Source organism: Dermacentor andersoni, chromosome 2, assembly GCF_023375885.2.
Source record: "Dermacentor andersoni chromosome 2, qqDerAnde1_hic_scaffold, whole genome shotgun sequence".
Classification (NCBI taxonomy): domain Eukaryota; kingdom Metazoa; phylum Arthropoda; class Arachnida; order Ixodida; family Ixodidae; genus Dermacentor; species Dermacentor andersoni.
This window is the reverse complement of record NC_092815.1, coordinates 70,816,100-70,833,719: the sequence shown is the minus strand read 5'-3', so window position 1 is coordinate 70,833,719 and position 17,620 is coordinate 70,816,100. Positions and strand designations below refer to the sequence as shown.

Sequence of the window (17,620 nt, the reverse complement as noted above, 5' to 3'; positions counted from 1 at the left end):
TGTAGTGGTGCCACCGATATACCTCCCCACTAGCAATAAGGTTTGAAACTGGCATGGTTGCTGTTACATGTCACAGTAAATTACAGCTCACACCGAGAGAAGGACAGGAAATGACGAGGACAAGTACCAACTAGTAACATATATATGCACATTATGTGTGCATATATGTTACTCACAGGAAATAAAAGAACAGTTGCAAGTCTGCGCTTGTCCTCACCGTTTCCTGTCTTTGTCCGGTGTGCGCTGCAATTCACAGTAACTCCCCATTAGCCCCCCATATGTATGATGACACCGATTTGAGACACCCTACAGCACATCATCTGATGTTCTAGAATTTGCCTGTACACCGCCGTAAAACCTCAGGCACCACTATGATCAGAATGAGCGAAAGCTTTGTCACCCACAATCATTAGCCAGCTCCACCCTAGCCGTATTTGCTGCCCATGATGAAGCAAGTGCTGCACAATGAAAGTTGGAAGCCCACAGTCATTCGGTCGTCCGAAAGTCCTTGACAGAGCGTTACGCTGTCGGTATCGGACGATTCCATGGCTGTATTTCCAATGCCCACGACTGTATTTTCCAATGTCTATGGAGACGGCACGGCAATGGCAGAAATACAGAAGAGCCTCGTTCATACTTTAAAAAAAAAATCGAGAAAGAACTTACAAACCGGAAAAACGTACAATCCAAAGTAACAAAAAAAAAAAATTTCACAGACACAACTACTGTCGACATCTACCTAATGGGATGCGTCGTGCAAATCGTTGTGGTACAAGACACCGACACGCATGGAGCTGGTGATGCTTCGGCATCCTGAGACGTGTCTTGTGGTTTTCCTATTGCGTGGTGTTTTAAGAGGGCGACGGGAAACCGAAACCAGATCGAGCTGGTAGTCAACACCGGATGCCGCCGAAGTGAAACACATGCCCCCATTGCGTCGCTGGCAGCAGGAAACGGTGGCGCATTTGTGTTATCGCCTACTAAAAGCGTGTAGTACGCTACCAATGGTGCTACGCACCTCACGCCGCAAAACATAAGTGAAGATGCTTATCCAGTAGGTTCGGCGGCAATAGCGGTGAATGTGACGTTTGACGATCCGGGCGGAGACCTGCTGGCACCAGAATAAGAAACGTGCGCTATCATTTTCATGTGAGAGGGTCGGCTCTATACCGTTCTCGATCGTGCATGCCTTGTGCCTTTTCTTGTTCACATGGGATTTAGTGCGTGGAAAACGTATATGATTGCAGTTTGCAGTAGGAAATGGCAGCGCGTTACAGTTATCACCGGTTAACAGTGTGCGCTACACTTTCGACGGCACCATGCGCTGTGAAACAGATAGGCTAAGATGCTTATCGCAATAGGATTGGCGGTGACAGCTGTGAATGCCGTGTGCGACGACCCCGAAGAAGATTTGCTGGTACCGAAATGAAAAACCGAGTGCACGCCGACGTTTTCAAGTGAGACGGGCAAGCAAGTATTGCGGTGAAGCAGCTGCGGCTGGTAGCTATACACTGTTCTTGACCGCGCACCCCGCGTGCATTTCCTTATTTACAAGGGATCCGACAGCCGGAAAACGTATCATACGATCGCAGTTTGACGACGTACTGAAATTTGTTGCCAAAAAATCACGTTTTCTGGGAACTTATGAACCGGTAAAGAATGAGTAACTCCATCTGGTCTCTTTTTTTTTTGTTCTCGATTGTGAACGTTGGTGCCGGGAAAACGTATGTAACGAGAATGTATCAATAAGGTTTTATTGTACACTGACGTGGTCACATGTAAACATGTGCGCACAGCATCGCATTCACCAACTTCCGTGGCTACTCACAAAATCAAGGCACTTTTCTTTGCCGTGCAAATCAGTTTTTCTCAGGCTTCTGATTATTCAGTATTTTGGGCAATCCCCGCCTAGTCTGAATAATCCATCGCCTACTGTATATTGCCTGATGTTAGTGTGCATACTTCGATTATTTTCTTGGGTCCTCTAACTGCACCCTCACCTTATAGTCGAATAGATACAGTATGGTACCAAGCAATACTCATTTCTGAATGCTACACCTCAACAAAACTTGAGTGGAAGTGATTGCAGTTTAGCTTGCTCTACTATGTTATGTGCACTATAAGGCTGGGTTGAAAGCTATTGCATTTTCACTTTTGTTTCATGTTTGATCATGCACAGCTGACAAAGTGAAGCACTTGAAATCTGTTCGGGTAAGCGAATAGTGACTATTCTATTTGGGTTTCAAAAATTTTGAATATTCGCACATCCCTACAATATGGTGGTGTAATATGTACTATCAGCATGCTGAATTGATATGGCAAGCCCTACAGTCTACACCACTAAAAGACCAGTGTAATTGTAATACATGAGCTTCATTGTCCATAAACAATGATTGGTAAAATTACAAAAACGAGGGCTTGTCCAAAACATGGAATGAATTGATAGTAGAAATGCTCATGCCTATCTTCTGGTGAGAACTGACCATGGTTGCTGCCTAATATGAACCACGGCCTTCTGATCCCAGCTCTGAATGCAGGGCAATTGCCACTCAGCTATTGCAGTGGGTTCTAGAGAAGGAACAAATCACACAGAATAAAGCCCGATAACCTCCAAAGATGCACACATTCATCCCAGCTCTATGCAAGCAAAAGGCAACACTCACTTGTCCAAGCCTTTGCTATCTTCATTCGTTGAGCTTTCAGAGTCCCCATTCAAACTTTGCACGACAGTGGCTGGAGAACTGCAAGAAGAACACACTTCTGTTGAGTTGCATGGCAGTCTGGCAAAGGAGTACACATCAAGCCAAAGCTCTGCATAAGTATGACCAGTGGCGTAGCAACAGGGGTGCCGGGGGGCCGTGGGCCCCGGGTGCAAGGGGCCAGTGGAAGGGGGGTGTCATATACGCCTGAAAACAACCCTCTTTCCGCCAGCTTGACTGGGCGCGAATGGCAAAGAATGCTCCAGTATCTAGTACTCATGTACGGAGCTCATGTACCCGATGCGTTGCGCAGCAGAATTGTCGGCTGCCGCTCTGTCAACACCCCACGAAATAATTGCACAAGTGTGCGGGCTAAAAAATTTAATTCGCAAAATGGTCGCTAAACTACTCGCCTTAGCGGAATGTTTCATGTGGGGTGCACTCGTGCCATGCATTCATGCTGGGAGCAGGAGTCGCAGGAGTCAGAACGTGCAGCGAATACGAACAAAGACAGCAGCAAGAGGGCGTTCAACCAGCGCGCCCGGCGCTTGCGTTTACGGCGAAGCGTTCATTGAGAGCAACATTGCATAAGTGCGGCCGTCAAAAGTCGTGAATGGGATTCTCTGGATCGTCTTCAGACTCGGTGCGGCGGAAGAGTTTGGCGACGTATGACTCGCCAGGCTGTAGTCGCGGGCCGGCCGCGATGTTCGGCTCGCTTTTTCTTCCCATATCCCGCTCGCTCCGAGAAGCCGTTGCGAAACCTGCCGTTATGTTTCACGCTTTCCTTCTTAACCTCGAAAGTTTAAGAAAACTGTTGGTGTTGTGTGACTTCATGTCAAAAGTACAGTGTCTGTGTCAGCTGCACAGAATTTTATTTAAGAAAGGAGAATATTTTAAGGATATTTCCCGATATTCTATGAAGTTATGTGTCCTTGTGATTACTAGGAACTCGGTAGCGTGAAATATATGGCAGGTAAGTAATAACCATATCCTTAATAATCCCTTAATTAGTACTTATAGAGGAAGCACTTCAATTTGAGAATTGAGGACTTAAAGTCATAATATTAACTCAACAAAAACTTCTTAAGCAATATCGTTTTGGGTGCTACAACTTACAGTACTCTGGCACTGCAGGCGGCGCCCAGTATGGCAGCAGCAAAAGAAATATGAAATAGTGGACCAGTGGCGTTGATCCCTCAATCCTCTCCATTGAGAGTTCAGACCAAGAGTAGTGCAAGCTATCATTGGCACGGGCTTCATCGTGGCCTTTTTTTTTTTTTTTTTTATGGTGACGCCAAGAATCGACGCGAAGCGTGCTCTGTTCTGTTCGCAATCTTTTGGTGGTACAGCAGCTCGGATAATCACATTTGTCTGTATAGCAGCAAATAAAAACAAGGCCTAATTGATCAGAATGAAGAGAACTCGTAATTGTCATAGCATTGGCGCCCGCGCAGCAAGGAGGCAGATGGTGTTTTCTGTTTTTCTAATATGGTGGGGAGATCACCGTCACTGACACACAATTTAATTTTCGTTTTTGTTCAGGGCTGCCCACAGCCAAAATACTGCGCGCCATAGTACCTACGACGATTTTGGTGAAGTTGTTGTTGGGCAAGATATGAATGTCAGCCTTCAATTTTGCAAATGCAATGCTGCCACTAAAATTAGTAATTAAAACTTTATAAAGATATTTATATCTTTATAAATGCTTCTTTGGCATTTGCGCCATGTGTACTGCGCGTTTAGCACACATGTTGCATGTTTACATTATGGCAGCGTAGGATCTGACATCATCGACTCATCCTGACATCACACGAAGCAGCTACCCATTTCAGTCTCGGTATCTCGTTCATTTATTATTTAATGTTATCTATGAATTTCTAAGCAAACTGAACCACCCTACCGGTGACAGGACTGAACGCAATTTGAAAATGACAATATCCTAATATGGTTATAAAAACGCCAGAGTTACCCTTTAAACTCAAATACATAACTTCACAAGATGCATGCATTCACTGGCATGGTAAGCAAGTGGGCCAAAGTTGCATCAACAATATGTCTACAAAGGATGGTACCTGAAAGAGTAAACCCTGCTTCTTGCTACCTGTTTGATCTATGCACCTAAGAAGCACATGTAAGTAAAAATCCTTGTAGTACAAACTTATGTGAGGCACATTCAAGTTAGCAACAGAAATGTATCACTTGAGTTTATAATTTTGCTGAGTAAAGAAGAAAAATCCTCTGCATGCTAGCGTCACTTAATGGCATAATGCATGCAAAGGCATTTGATAATCACTGCAACATGTGCCAGGCATGTCATGCACAATAGAAACACACTCAAACCTAGTAGGTCCCACTCATCTTGTTTATAATGCACGTATAGACCAAATTATGTCGCATGCACAACACGGATCCACCAAGCTACCGCAACAAGGTGTACGTGGGCTGTTTATTGTTAAGTAGGTTGGTGACTTCACTTTGCGTTAAAATTATGTCCCTGCCACCACACTTTAGAGAAATAAAAAGTGTTGCAGAACATCTATCTCATCTTGAATCAAGATTATTCAAAAGCTGACAATAAAATCCCTTCTACTTCATTCTACGCACGCTGTAAATCCTTCTTTCAAAAATAATCACCATTTTCTGATTTAAGCTCAAGACAATTCAAAAGAAATTCTTTTTACTTAGGGGCGATATGAAAATGAAATGCTATAAAACTAAGCTTGCCTCAGGATGCATGCAAACTGGTTGCTGTGGTACACATGTACAAGACCTAAAACTTGGTGGAGGGTAGTAGCTCATGCAGTGTGTGAGGATTGTTTTTGTACACACATCCTTTGAGTACACCCACAGACGTTATCAGATAGGCTACAGGTGTTGTGCTATCATATCGCATGCTACACAGTGACGTCAGCTAACCCCCTTCCTGTCATGGTGTCTCAGTGGCTTTGGAATTCAGCTGCCGAGCACAAGTTTGTAGTATTGATTCCTGGTAGCCACATTCCGATGGGAGCTCAATAGAAAAACACTTATGTATTAAGGTTTAGGTGCACATTAAGGAACCTCACGTAATTCAAATCAGTACAGAGTGCACCGCTGACATTTCTGATAGCCCATGTTTTGTTTTGGACATTAAACCTCACAGTTTGATTACCAGCTACCTCACACAAGTTATGTTAGAACAATGAAAATGCAAGCCACAGAAATAGTAATCTTAGTACTGTTCTTTTTTTTGTGTGTGTTTGTATGAGACGCAACAAATTTCTCCCGCTAGAGTGGTCCATTTAGGGAATGCAGCAAATCATGATGTGTGGCATTTAATGGTGCAAGGACCAGCTATGGCCAAAAAGTGCTATGACATATGGTAATGAATTGTTTATGTCTTATGTTTGAAATTTTTAAATGTGTTGTAAATGCAAATGTAATTCAGCTGTAACAATGCCTAAAAACTGGTCTTTGTAAGCTATGCAGAATATATGAGCATCAAAATAATGACAATGACCCACAATAAAAAGGAATGCAAACGTTCTGCTGTGAAGAAATTACCTACTAAAATGCATACAAGAACTACTGCCTCCATAGGGCTCCTGAAGTAGAGGGCTGAGAGGCACATGCTATAAAAGCTCATGTCACTGCAGCTACAGCCTCGAAGGTGCGGCTGTGTTACACATGACCCAGCGAAATAACGTCTAAGATGTTAACTTTACCTAAATAGCTAAGAACTGTCTTCAAGTTAAAAAGTGGTTCATTGCTTAGAAAAAAATGCTGGATCAAGTGGAATACGCTGGCAATACACAGAATGAAAGTACTTTTTACACTCAGTTTCTATTTCCCTGCACTGGATGAGGACGTGGAGAAGTGTAAAGCTGTTACGACGCCTTCGGCATGATGGAGAATCACTTCCAGTTGGTAGGTAAGAGTGGGTGTCGAAGGTATGACCTATTCTTAATGGACAAAGGAGCACTTTGTATCGTGCTGTTTTCTCCGATATCCAGTGCCCCAAGTCAGGTTTTATCAAGTGCAGTTTATTGGATACCTGGGTATCCCACTGTTTCTGCTAGTGCTTCTTCAGCTTATGACGTAAATATGGTTTCACGCTCAGTGGACATAGTTAGCCTGCTAACAATAGTTTGAAACGCCGCTTTTGAGACCTTCCACGCTGCTCATGGACACACTGCACTATCGTACATAAAAGAGAACAATATTGTTTTCTAAGCAGTTCGCCAAGTCTTACAGAAAAATGTGTATAAAGTCGCACCAGTGTACAAGATGCACCTGTTCCTACAGTAAGCGACTTTTGTCATGGTTAAGTAACCCACAGGTAACAGTGCCAGATTGCTTCGGTCCCCCGCGCCCTCAGCTCGGGATCTTCTTGTTGCTGTCAGATTGCCTGGGTTTGGGTGGCTCTAACGGCTGGATCAACGAGCCTTTTGACGGGAGAGTTCTCGCCGCCGCTCGTCAACGCTGCCGAATTCTCGGGGAAATGCACGTGTGGCCGTCCCATCCATTTTCCGAGACTGAACTGAACGGAAACAAAGCCGGCGCAGCGCACACAATACCCTTCCTGCTTTTTCTCTGCGCAGCTGAAAGCGAAACGGCTCTGATTGGTTACACGTGTGGCGTGAGAGCACGCCTGTGCAGCTACAATCCTTGCCATCCCCGCAGCTGCTTTGCTCTGGGAGCAACTGAGTTTCAGCGTGACCATATCGGCACCGAAACTTGTGAGCCAATACAAGCTTCGATAGAAAAAATTATGTTTTAATTTGTAAATGCGGGCCACGCACAAGCAATGTTATGGATGCTCCAGGCGCATTTCTGCTGTCGTGGTCGCCACAATGTACCATATATGCCTAGTGCACCGTCTATAGAGGTGCCACTGATAGCCACCTAGCAGGCGCTTCCAACAGTACGCACGGGAGCAGTAGCAGACGACAACGCTTTGCAGCAAGGATGGCTGAAGTTCGCGGCTGCGATTTCTCCTTTGTTCAGATGCAAGACTGCTTCTGCGGTGACAGCTGTAGGGAAGACGCTGACCACGGTGGGAGCGGGTATGAACACGATGTTACCCGTGTTTGGGGCAACATGGTCCACATACGTGCCAGATGCATCCCACAGACAAACGCCATGAACCATAAATTTTGTTGAGTAATGCGATGTCTCGATTGTTTTTCTTTTTTTTAATTCTGCCCTTACCGCAACGCTTCTGTACCTCAATAATAAGCACTCATCGTTAGTGCAGACTTATATCAAACAAATCCACACGGTGCGATGTATGCATTTGCCATTGTGATTTTTCTGCCGATGAATACATGTGACATCACCGAGTAAGTGCAGTCAAAGTCGCCTCAAGAAGAGTAATTGCGAATTTATTGATGGAAACGCATACACTAGTCAACGAAGTCACCAAATGCACAGGTTAATAAAAGAGCGTGTTACAGCTGTACACAATGTACACATGCAATTTTGCTGCATACGCCGATGAACTGCCGTTCCCGCTGCAGTTCTTGCAATTTTAAATTCCCGAAGGGAGCTTCTTGGAAACGTACAAAGCTGAAGTCCGACTAGCTTTTCAGTACTTTATTTAAATGTTACTAGAGAGAAGTGCCACATGATATATTTAAAGGCAGAGCAGCGCCAGTCAAAGTAGATGAGCACAGGCGGCAAGGCCGGGTTTAGTCCTCTGCAGCATAAGCATAATAAGAAAGAATGCAGTTGAGTACAAAATTCACATGCAAGAAGGGACTACGTTGTGAAACAAACAAATCACTCGGTGTGTTAAATCAGCTCAGACAGTACTGAGCTGTGATGACTTGCCAAACGTGATGTGAACTTTTGGGCGAAAAATGGAACGAAAGTACCATATGCAGCAACTATTAGCAATTCTCGCCCTGAACTACCTGTATTCTAAACACATTTCCCAAAAAACCAGAATATCTAAGATGCCCTCGGGCAAAACGAATAAAGCTGTTAAAAAAGCACTTGCTTGTTATCATTCTAATAAACAGAGCGTGATTTAGACCCTTTAAAAATAAGGCAGTGTGAAAACCTCGCAGCTCAAAAGAATCAACAAGAGTTACGCATAAAACAACTAGCAACAGTTAAACATGTGCGAAGCCACTCGTAAAATAGATGCAAAAACATGAAGTGTGCGACAGCTGGTGCGAGGATTTACCGGGCCACATAAAACCAACAATTTCAGTTCTTGCGAACTTCAGCAGCTTTAACATACACCACAATGCGCTCGTGCAGTCGTGCTGCCTAGCTAGTACAATGCGGTAAAGAAGCAAAAAACAATACAAGTGGCAAATGACCTTCCGTAATTTAGCGAACTGCCTTTAAACCGCATGCTGCACTGCAAACGAACTTCGTCGCTTACGCATCTAACTATGATCGAGTGGAAAAAAACACCGACGCGACAAAGAAAAGGATGAGAAGAAGAAAGTTCCTGCCGAAGCGACAATCCATTGCTACCATTGCTTCTGCTGATGAGACTTTGCAGGGAATGATTAGAACCGTATCGCCGGCACGTTTTCGCCGGTATTTGAGCTCCCCACCCTGCAACAATTCTTTGACATTCCTTGAAGCTTTAGCCACCCCCTCACATGCGAAGGGTGTTGCCTATTTTGCTCTGAAAACGTGAATAAGACAGAGAAGCACTACCAATGACAACAAACTATGGCACGCGGCACTAGTGGCAGCCTTGCCACTAGTGGCGCGTCCATCAGCGTGCACTATGCGTATAGCCTAAAGACGATAACATTGTCCCTGCATGCCGTATATGCTGTATGTGCGAGTGAAAGCAGCGCGGAAGGGAGGCTTGTACTCTGATAGTAACTGCGTAGTTTGAGCAGTGGCGCGCTGCCGCTTGCGTTGCTGCTCCGTCCTTCTTGCACTGCACTAAACAACTCAATCACGAGAAGAACCCAGTACCTACATAGCGTACACACAACCTGTAGCAACTGCCAGAGGAGGTCAACACAACACGTTTCGGGAGGCCACAGCATCCAATCCGATTTTGACTGCAGTTTCTGCAAAAATAAAAAAATAAGCTGTGTTTAAGTTACTCCTTTATATCATCCAGATTGTGGAGTAGACCTCTCACATTCCAATGTATCTGTGCAGCCACACTGGATGTGTTTTGTGCTGTGTGTGAAGAAAGAGACCTTTTCAGGCCCCTTAATACAGGTTTTTTTTCTCCTGGCACCCTCCATGGTGCTATGCCGTTTCTTCGGAGTCCAAGGCCCCAGAGTAGTGTTGCTTGCATGCAGTGCCTATTCAGAGACATTGGTTGACGGCCGCTCGGTGAGCACACTCTGGAGTTTTTCGGGCCTGTCTCTATAGGCAGTGGCCCTGGGACCGACAGGCCCGGAGGTCTGCTGGCCATTCTTGACTGGGGAAGGACCAGAGCTTGCTGCTCCTGCGGGAGGGGCTTATGGTGCGACCTCCATCACACTCCATGTGACTTGGGTGGCTGCCAAAGGATGTGGCACTACCCCTTGGCATGTCACAGCGGTGTAGGAAGGACTGGACTGATTGTAAATAGAGAAACGCTCACTGGCCTCGGGGAAAGGTAGGTTTAATTTGACTTTCAGTTCTATGATGTTTATCCTTTTTCCATGTGTGGCACGGCACGATCACGACTAGGAGGGGTCATGTTCACAGTTGGCACAGCGGGTTGCTGAAGTGTAGACGTCTGAAGCATGTTCAGTTGAACCACACTTAGAACAAGTATCACAGCCTCTGCAGCTTTGCGACCCATGCCCAAAATGCTGACACTTCAAGCGTTGACGCGGATATGGGATGTGTGGTCTGACACGAAGCTTGCAGTAGCCAGTTTCGATTGATTCAGGTAGGTTGCTGGTTCCAAAAGTAATGATTATGTACTTGGCAGGTATTTGGCTTCTTATCTTACCTTAGTATTATTCTTTGCACCTTGACTACATTCTGGTTTTGCCATCCTTCAAGTAGTTCGCTTTCACAAAGTTTGAGGTCATCCTCCGAGATGATACCGCACACTGCGTGGCATCACTGAAGCGGGAATGTCCCCAAATACTACAAGTTTTGAGAGTTTGTCATACTGTAGTTTGTTGTGCAGTTTGAGAAGATGGCCGCTTCCCATTTTCATTACTTCATAACCTGGGCCAGTTGCTTCCGTGAGACATTTGGCTATAAAAAATGGTGAGGCCATTCTGACTGTCTTGCTATCGTGCTGACTGTGTACAACGTGGTACTTGGGAAAATACTTTTGGTTGCATAAAAAAGTATGAGCGTTTCATCAGTGCGCCTTCTCTTCAGGGAGCAATCAGGTAGTGGGGGAAAATTGTTTGCCACATGATGCTGGAAAATTTAGCGGCTATGGTGGCCGCCCACCACCGAACCCAACAAGGGAATGCTACAAAGTTGAAAGAACACCTGGAGATGCCAGCCATGCATCGCCACTATAACCTGACATAATATACCCAAGGCTGGATCACTACACCAGGTTAACCCTTGCCGTCCAGAAATTCAGAAGTGAGAAGCGAAAAGAACACAGGGAAGATGAAAAGGCAAGAAAGAAAAAAAGATTAAAGAGGAGGATAGGAAAAGGCGACTTCAGATTTCCTCCAGATGAGTCAGTTTGGAGGTCCCGTCTATGTGAAGATGAGGCCAAACAAGTGTGCAGCCTCCACCAGGAGGCCTTACAGGTTCAAACACCCGACATCGGGTCAACGCCCCAGATCCCCCTTTCTCCAGACACAGCTAAGCCATGCACGGCTACACGCAGGAGAGTCCAACACTCGTGTGCTCAGGTATGCGGTTTCGAATCCAGCAAATCGAACACAAGGCTACAAAGTGTTGCATGTATAAGGGGAGAAGAGTAAGCATGACGATAGTGACTCTGCTACGAGTGGCTGCAGATTATGAGCTATTTCAAGCTCTTCATTATGGAAGTGCACCTAAAGAAAGAAGTTTTTATGGAATGGACATTTTCGTAACTAGACCATTGGCATGCTGGTTTCCCAAACAAGTTCCACTGTCATGGAATTAGCAGGACAGCCCCACAAATGTCAGAATAATTAAAAAAAAAAAATCATGGGGTTTTACGTGCCAAAACCATTTTCTGATTATGAGGCACGCCGTAGTGGAGGACTCCGGAAATTTCGACCACCTGGGGTTCTTTAACGTGCGCCTAAATTTAAGTGAACGGGTGTTTTCGCATTTTGCCCCCTTCGAAATGCGAGAATCTAGGCACAACATTAAATGGTACTTTTTGACGTAACTGTCGCTAAAAGGACACGGAGAGGGACTGGAAAAACTATTATGGTGATGGTTAACCAGTGCCGTCAATGTTTTTTTTTTATCTGCTTGTGTAACTTTAGCAGCAATTACATCCTTCTAGAGTTCCAGAGAACGAAAGCCATGGAAATACATTTCCCTCAAGGAATGAGTGCAAAGCCTGGAATTTACAGATGCACTCACACACAAGTAATGTTGATTGACTAGTGAGGGTTTAAAGGCCACCTGCAACAAAATTTTTGGCCGCATAAGAATGCTTAGTTCAATATAGTGTAGATATACAGGGACATGCACATTTCACTTAATGTGTTTGAAAAAGATTTTGCATTTACAGCTGCACTGCTGTTGCCAAAATTTTGCCGAAAGATTGCATTTTGGAGTCTGCATCGTTCAGTGTAACACTTGCCACAGTTAATTGCCTGCTTTTTTTTTTTTAAACAAAGGACAAAGTTGCCTTCACTTATGGGGATGCGAGCTGCTGCTGCGTCAGTGCAAGCATAAACTTGTGTCGCCGCCTGCCAGCAGCTGCAGAGAGCATTTCAGGGAGGTCTGCCGGCAGCGTGTTCTAGAGGAGCAGGTAACATGTGGCTAACCTCCCTGACCGGCTGCTTTCTGCAGCTGCTGGCAGGCGGCGACACAAGCATATGCTTACACTGTCACGGCAGCAGCTCGCATCCCCATTAGCGAAGGCAACCTTTGCACTTCGTTCTTAAAGAAACAAGCAATCAACTGTGGCAAGTGTTACACTGAATGATGTAGACTCCAAAATGCGATCCATCTGCAAAATTTCAGTAAGAACAGCGCAGTGGTAAGCACAATATCTTTCTTGGAGGACGTTAAGCAAAATACGCATATCCCTGTAGAGGAGCCTTCATGCAAAATTTGATATTTAAAAGATGAGCGGAAGCATCATGAAAAGGTTGCAAAATATCAGTGTAATACTGACACTGAAAAAAAAAAAAGAAAAAGAAACACTGCCATTACCATTCGCTGGACATATGACCTAGCACTCGCAGCTCCTCGGCATGACCTCCAAGGTAAGGTTCATGAACCTTCGATATGAGCGAATCTATTTTGACATGCAGCCATGAGCGACTAGGAATGGGAAAATAACTAAATTTTCAAGCAGCGATTTTGCACGAAGTGTATATTCAATCTCAGCATGAAAATTCATGCCAACTAGTTTTTCAACTTGCGTACAAGTTCATGTCCATTTTTTAGTCACCACAGCCTCTTCCAATTCATATTTGCATGTTCTCTTTCATACATGCTACACATTCCACGACCCGTGTGAGTTTGAAGGCCACCAAATGAGTGATTCTGAGTGTTTATCGGACGTTCTTCTATAGCACTGATAGCATTACAAAGCTGCAGCAAGCAAGAACCGTCTGCCTTGATCTCTTGACACATTTGAGACCTCACAATGCTACAGTAGAGCCTCCATACATCCCCAAACAGGCATTGTTTCATATTGAGTGAATACTAACCTTTAAATGAAGATGGTACATTAGATCACAAATCAGGTCTAAAGATGAGATGTAGCAGGTAGCTGGAATGCAAATGCTGTTGTGTTGCCCTATTTAGTATTGCTCCAGAAATTGGTGAAACTGCTCAATTTTTTTTGCACTGTTTTCTGCCAAAGTCATGAAGCAACCAGCACAAATGTATATGCTGCTATGTAATACCATCACAGCACAGGAAAAGATGCAGCTTTGACTGATGCGTTACACATAACTGAAATAATGTACTTACTGCACACCAGCTGCTGTGCAAGCCATGACAAGTAATTTTTTGTCTATATGAACAGCAGCTCAAGCTGGAAATACTACAAAATGTGAGAAACTGGGGGCATATAACACGTTGCACGCCATTAGTACAAGTAACCCAAGAAATCGCACCCCACTAAGTTCACTGACAAGTGTGAAAAGAACAGACCCCCTCGAAATCGCCGAGACGACGAAAGCATACGTGCGGCGTGCGTAGCTCAGGAACAGGCAATCGCCAGTTATGTCTACATCCACACTCATGGCGTGCTCCCGACGGTGCAGAGCCAATGTTGACATTTACAAGGCACACGTAAGCAGCGCAAAACTCTCGTCGTCATTACACCCGCTCCGAAACGGGGTGGCATGATCAGCGCCAAAGGCAATTGCTCCAAAACTAGCAACCAGCTAGTCAGCGATGCGGCTGGGTATCATACGAAGTACGGCACACGCGGCAGCGGGAATACATGTTCCTGGCCGCGAAAACGGCCGCTCGATAATCCGCTCTGGTCGAAGCGCACGCCGACGACCGGACGCGAGCGTCTTGGCCGCGCCAGTGGCACAGCGATAGCTGCTCCGATGTGGAGAGAAAAAAATGGGATAATGAATGCGCGCACCGACCACTGCACTCAGCGAAAATTCAGGTGGGGCTGTCCTTACCAGCGCTGTGTCCATGTGAATCGAGCACAGAACGGGCTGTATTCCCTGGCGTGGCAAGCGAGCAGTGCCAGCTGCTCGCACGGCCATTTAAATCGGCGAGCCCAACACGAAACATGGCTCCGTCGGGGTCGGGCGGTCGCCTCGGCGATTGCGCTCGCACGGGCTACGGCCGCCGCCAGGTTCAACGCGGTTGCTCGCAACAGCTCCTGTCGGGCCGCAAGGTGCAATTTGGTGTCTCCGTGGTGCCTGTCGGGAGTTCTGATGCATTTATATGTTCGGTCACGGGCACGGGTCTCTCAGTCGATACGATGCGTGTGCCGCCGGGGAAGCCTCCCCTTCTGCGATGGCGGACGCGCAGCCTCAACGCTTACCTATGGCCAGAGTCTTGGCATTAAAAGCCTCCTCGGTCATCCGTCGACATGCTCGGCCCATCTAGATACTGCCACGGGTCAGCACCGATGACTAACGGTGCTTTTTCGATGGTAAGGGGCCACAGGATGATCACCTCCTGGCGGCCATGTTTGAGCTACCAAGAGAACAGCCGCGGTGGTGCATGCTAGATAAAAATACAAACACACAAAAGAGAAAACAAAGCTCCAGCGATACTGGGTTTCTTTATGCTCACCCTGTAGGCGACTCTGGGTCGTACATCACGATGCTGCCGGTTGCACAGCAGGCACTTGCGACACGGGAATGGCGCGCAGCCGTCCTGGAGAGCGACGACTCGCGGCTCCTATCTGCAGCCTCGCCGTTCCGGGGCCTTGGCCGACATCACCGAGTACGCTACCGTAATGTCGAGAGTACACGTTATGTTTGTGCTTTGCAACGGCCTTACCAGCCGCAAAAGACAGCCTACGTATTACAAGCAACATAATCAAAGGTGCCACCTACCTAGTAATTTCATGATTCTCGTGAGCAGTACTTTCTTTCAACGTCTGCTGATGCCTCTTGCCCTTCGTGTATGCCGATTGTGTGTATGTGCGCATGTGTGCGTGTGTGGAAGCTGCTAGCGAAACTGATGCCGACAAAGAAAAAAATAAATAAGCATCGTTAAAACCTTGGCAGTTAGCAACGGTTCCTTAGTATTTGTTTTTTATCTGCTTTTGTGGTTAACTTGTTTCAAGTGGAGACAATCTGTCGGGAAAACTTTAATTTTTTTTTTTCATACAGCTCATCGACGCAAATGGCGCTACAGTTACTTTCGTCTATGATGTGACTGTCTTCTGCAATAATGACAGACGAAAAAGACTACTTCCTTGAACTAAGTTCTAATCCGATCAGGTTCGAACCTGTCAGCAAGATCGCGAATGTCTTTTTCGACGATGCCAACCAGCAGGTATTCGTTGTGCGGTCGGGCGGAGCGACTGGCGTCGTCGTCAAAGGCCCCGACGACTGCAAGTCCACCGACTTCAGAATGGACGACAAGGGAGACGTTGTCTCCATCAAGTTCTCACCCGACTTGAAGATCCTCGCTATTCAGCGCAGCCAGAAGTCCGTCGAGTTCGTCAATTTTTCCGGCACGATCGATAGTGTCGAGTATTCCCAGAGCTGTAAAGGGAAAGCTACCAACATCTTGGGCATTGCCTGGACCTGTGCAAACGAAATTGTCTTCGTTACAGACCACGGCATCGAATTGTACCAGGTCAGCTCGGAGAAGCGAACTCTCCGTTCTCTGAAGACTTACACGCTGCAAGTGAATTGGTTTGTTTATCAACCCGAGACGTCTTTGCTTGTGCTCTCCTCTGGACCACTCGGTAATATCCTACACCCGTTTCAATTTAAACCGGGTGTTGCAACGAGACTTCCGAAATTTGAAGTTGATTTGCCGATCATTCCTAAACCTCCAAGAGTATGCCTTCTCGAACGAGACGTTACAACAGCAGTACTTTATGGCAAGTGTGTTATCGTGGTGTTACGTCATCAGGCAAGAACTTCAGTAGGAGGCACTGGAGCTGAAATTGTCATCTACACCCTGCAGAAGGAAGCGCCACCGAGAAAAACCGATATTTTGAAGCTTGACACAAGCGGGAGGTTTGCTGTGAATATCGTGGACAGCTTAGTCATTGTGCACCATCAAGCATCGAAGAAATCAATGCTGTTCGACATAAGGTTGCCTGGATACAGTGACGGTTTTGTGACTTATCACAGGCCAGTAGTTCCTCCATCACCGATTCGCCCTCTAAAGCTGAAAGTTACCTTGCCACCAAACAACTCACTAGAGGAAGTCAGCTATGAGCTGTACTCACCGAACTGGGTGGTCTTCCAACCAAACATTGTCATTGATGCAAAGATTGGCTGCCTCTGGTATGTCATGTTGAGACTAGAACCTTTGCTAGCTCACTTTGATGACAAGCGTCAGCTGGTCGACTTCCTTCTGCAGCGCTCAAATTCTAAAGATGTTCTGCTCGGCGTGTGTCGTCGTCTGCTGGAGAAAGACTCCCAGCTACCCCTCGACCAGATAGCGTATGTATTTGACAAGCTTGCCACCAAGGAAGGCTGCGTGGACCCTTCCGACATGTACGCCCACGTCTTTTCGAAATTTGCTGATGAATCTGAAGACAGGTTTCACTTTGTTGTTTCCACCCTTGTCGAGTACATCAGGTCGTTAGTGCAGCATCAGCTGACAGTTCCCTATTGCCATAATGAGCTCCTCATCAATGTCCTTGTTCACAACCGGCGGTTTCACCAGTTACACCAGTTCCTACAGTACCATGTTCTGACAGATTCCAAGCCACTGGCATGCCTCCTGCTGTCGTTGCATGCAGTGTACCCACCAGCAACACAGCTGGCACTTGACATGCTCAAGAGGCTGGGCACAGCCAACGAAGAAATTGTTGAAGTGTTGCTGTCACAGAAAAGAGTGCTCAGTGCTATACGGTTTGTGCAGAACCTAGGAACCTCAGATTCAATCTCGGCCCGCAAGTTTCTCGAGGCTGCGAGGACAAGTGAAGACCCTGCAATATTCTATGCTGTGTTCAAGTTCTTTGAGCACCGTAATGAGAATCTGAGAGGTGTGCCAGAGTTTGCCAAGGGAGAGCACTGTGAACAGTATATCAAACATTTTGAAGTGTTGTATGGTGAGACGTGAACCTGTGTGACAAGAATGAAGTCCTCAGGTTAGCTTTGAAGCAGTGATCAGGACTAGCAGCCATTATAAATAAAATGAACAATGTGCTAGACAAATATAACTTTGGTATCAAATTTTTCACTTTTATCCACCTCTGT

At 46.0% G+C, this 17,620-nt stretch overlaps 2 protein-coding genes and 1 long non-coding RNA gene across 6 annotated transcripts in view; 1 reads left to right on the top strand and 2 right to left on the bottom strand.

Annotated features, from left to right (window-relative positions):
- Positions 1-15,388, bottom strand: part of Set2 (SET domain containing 2) — a 131,190-nt gene extending 115,802 nt beyond the window's left edge. For 2 of the 4 annotated variants that reach the window (XM_055076995.1, XM_050188820.2), the window contains exons 1-4: positions 15,287-15,387; positions 15,021-15,178; positions 14,767-14,921; positions 2,664-2,741 (exon numbers count right to left, since the gene is read on the bottom strand). Coding sequence is in view for 2 of the 4 variants with exons in the window: in XM_050188819.3 (XP_050044776.1) it covers positions 2,664-2,741; positions 15,021-15,046 (104 nt within the window). In the remaining 2 variants the exon portion in view is untranslated. Of the gene's footprint in view, positions 1-2,663; positions 2,742-14,766; positions 14,922-15,020; positions 15,179-15,286 lie in introns of all 4 variants that reach the window. The other 2 variants (XM_050188819.3, XM_050188817.2) reach the window with 2 other exon arrangements.
- On the bottom strand, positions 8,044-14,757 carry LOC129387656 (uncharacterized). Its single transcript, XR_008614845.1, has 2 exons — positions 14,396-14,757; positions 8,044-8,376 (listed from the first exon to the last, which is right to left on the bottom strand). It is a non-coding gene; the product is annotated as an uncharacterized lncRNA (long non-coding RNA).
- Positions 15,389-15,526: 138 nt separating the features above from the next.
- Positions 15,527-17,583, top strand: Bulli (regulator of MON1-CCZ1 complex protein bulli). Its single transcript, XM_050188830.3, has one exon. It carries the CDS (start codon positions 15,627-15,629, stop codon positions 17,481-17,483), a length of 1,857 nt encoding a protein of 618 aa, XP_050044787.1. The 5' UTR covers positions 15,527-15,626; the 3' UTR covers positions 17,484-17,583.
- Positions 17,584-17,620: the final 37 nt, after the last annotated feature.

What these genes read in the sequence shown, in the direction of transcription:
- Bulli (XM_050188830.3), top strand. Translation starts at nt 15,627, where the DNA reads ATGACAGACGAAAAAGACTACTTCCTTGAACTAAGTTCTAATCCGATC.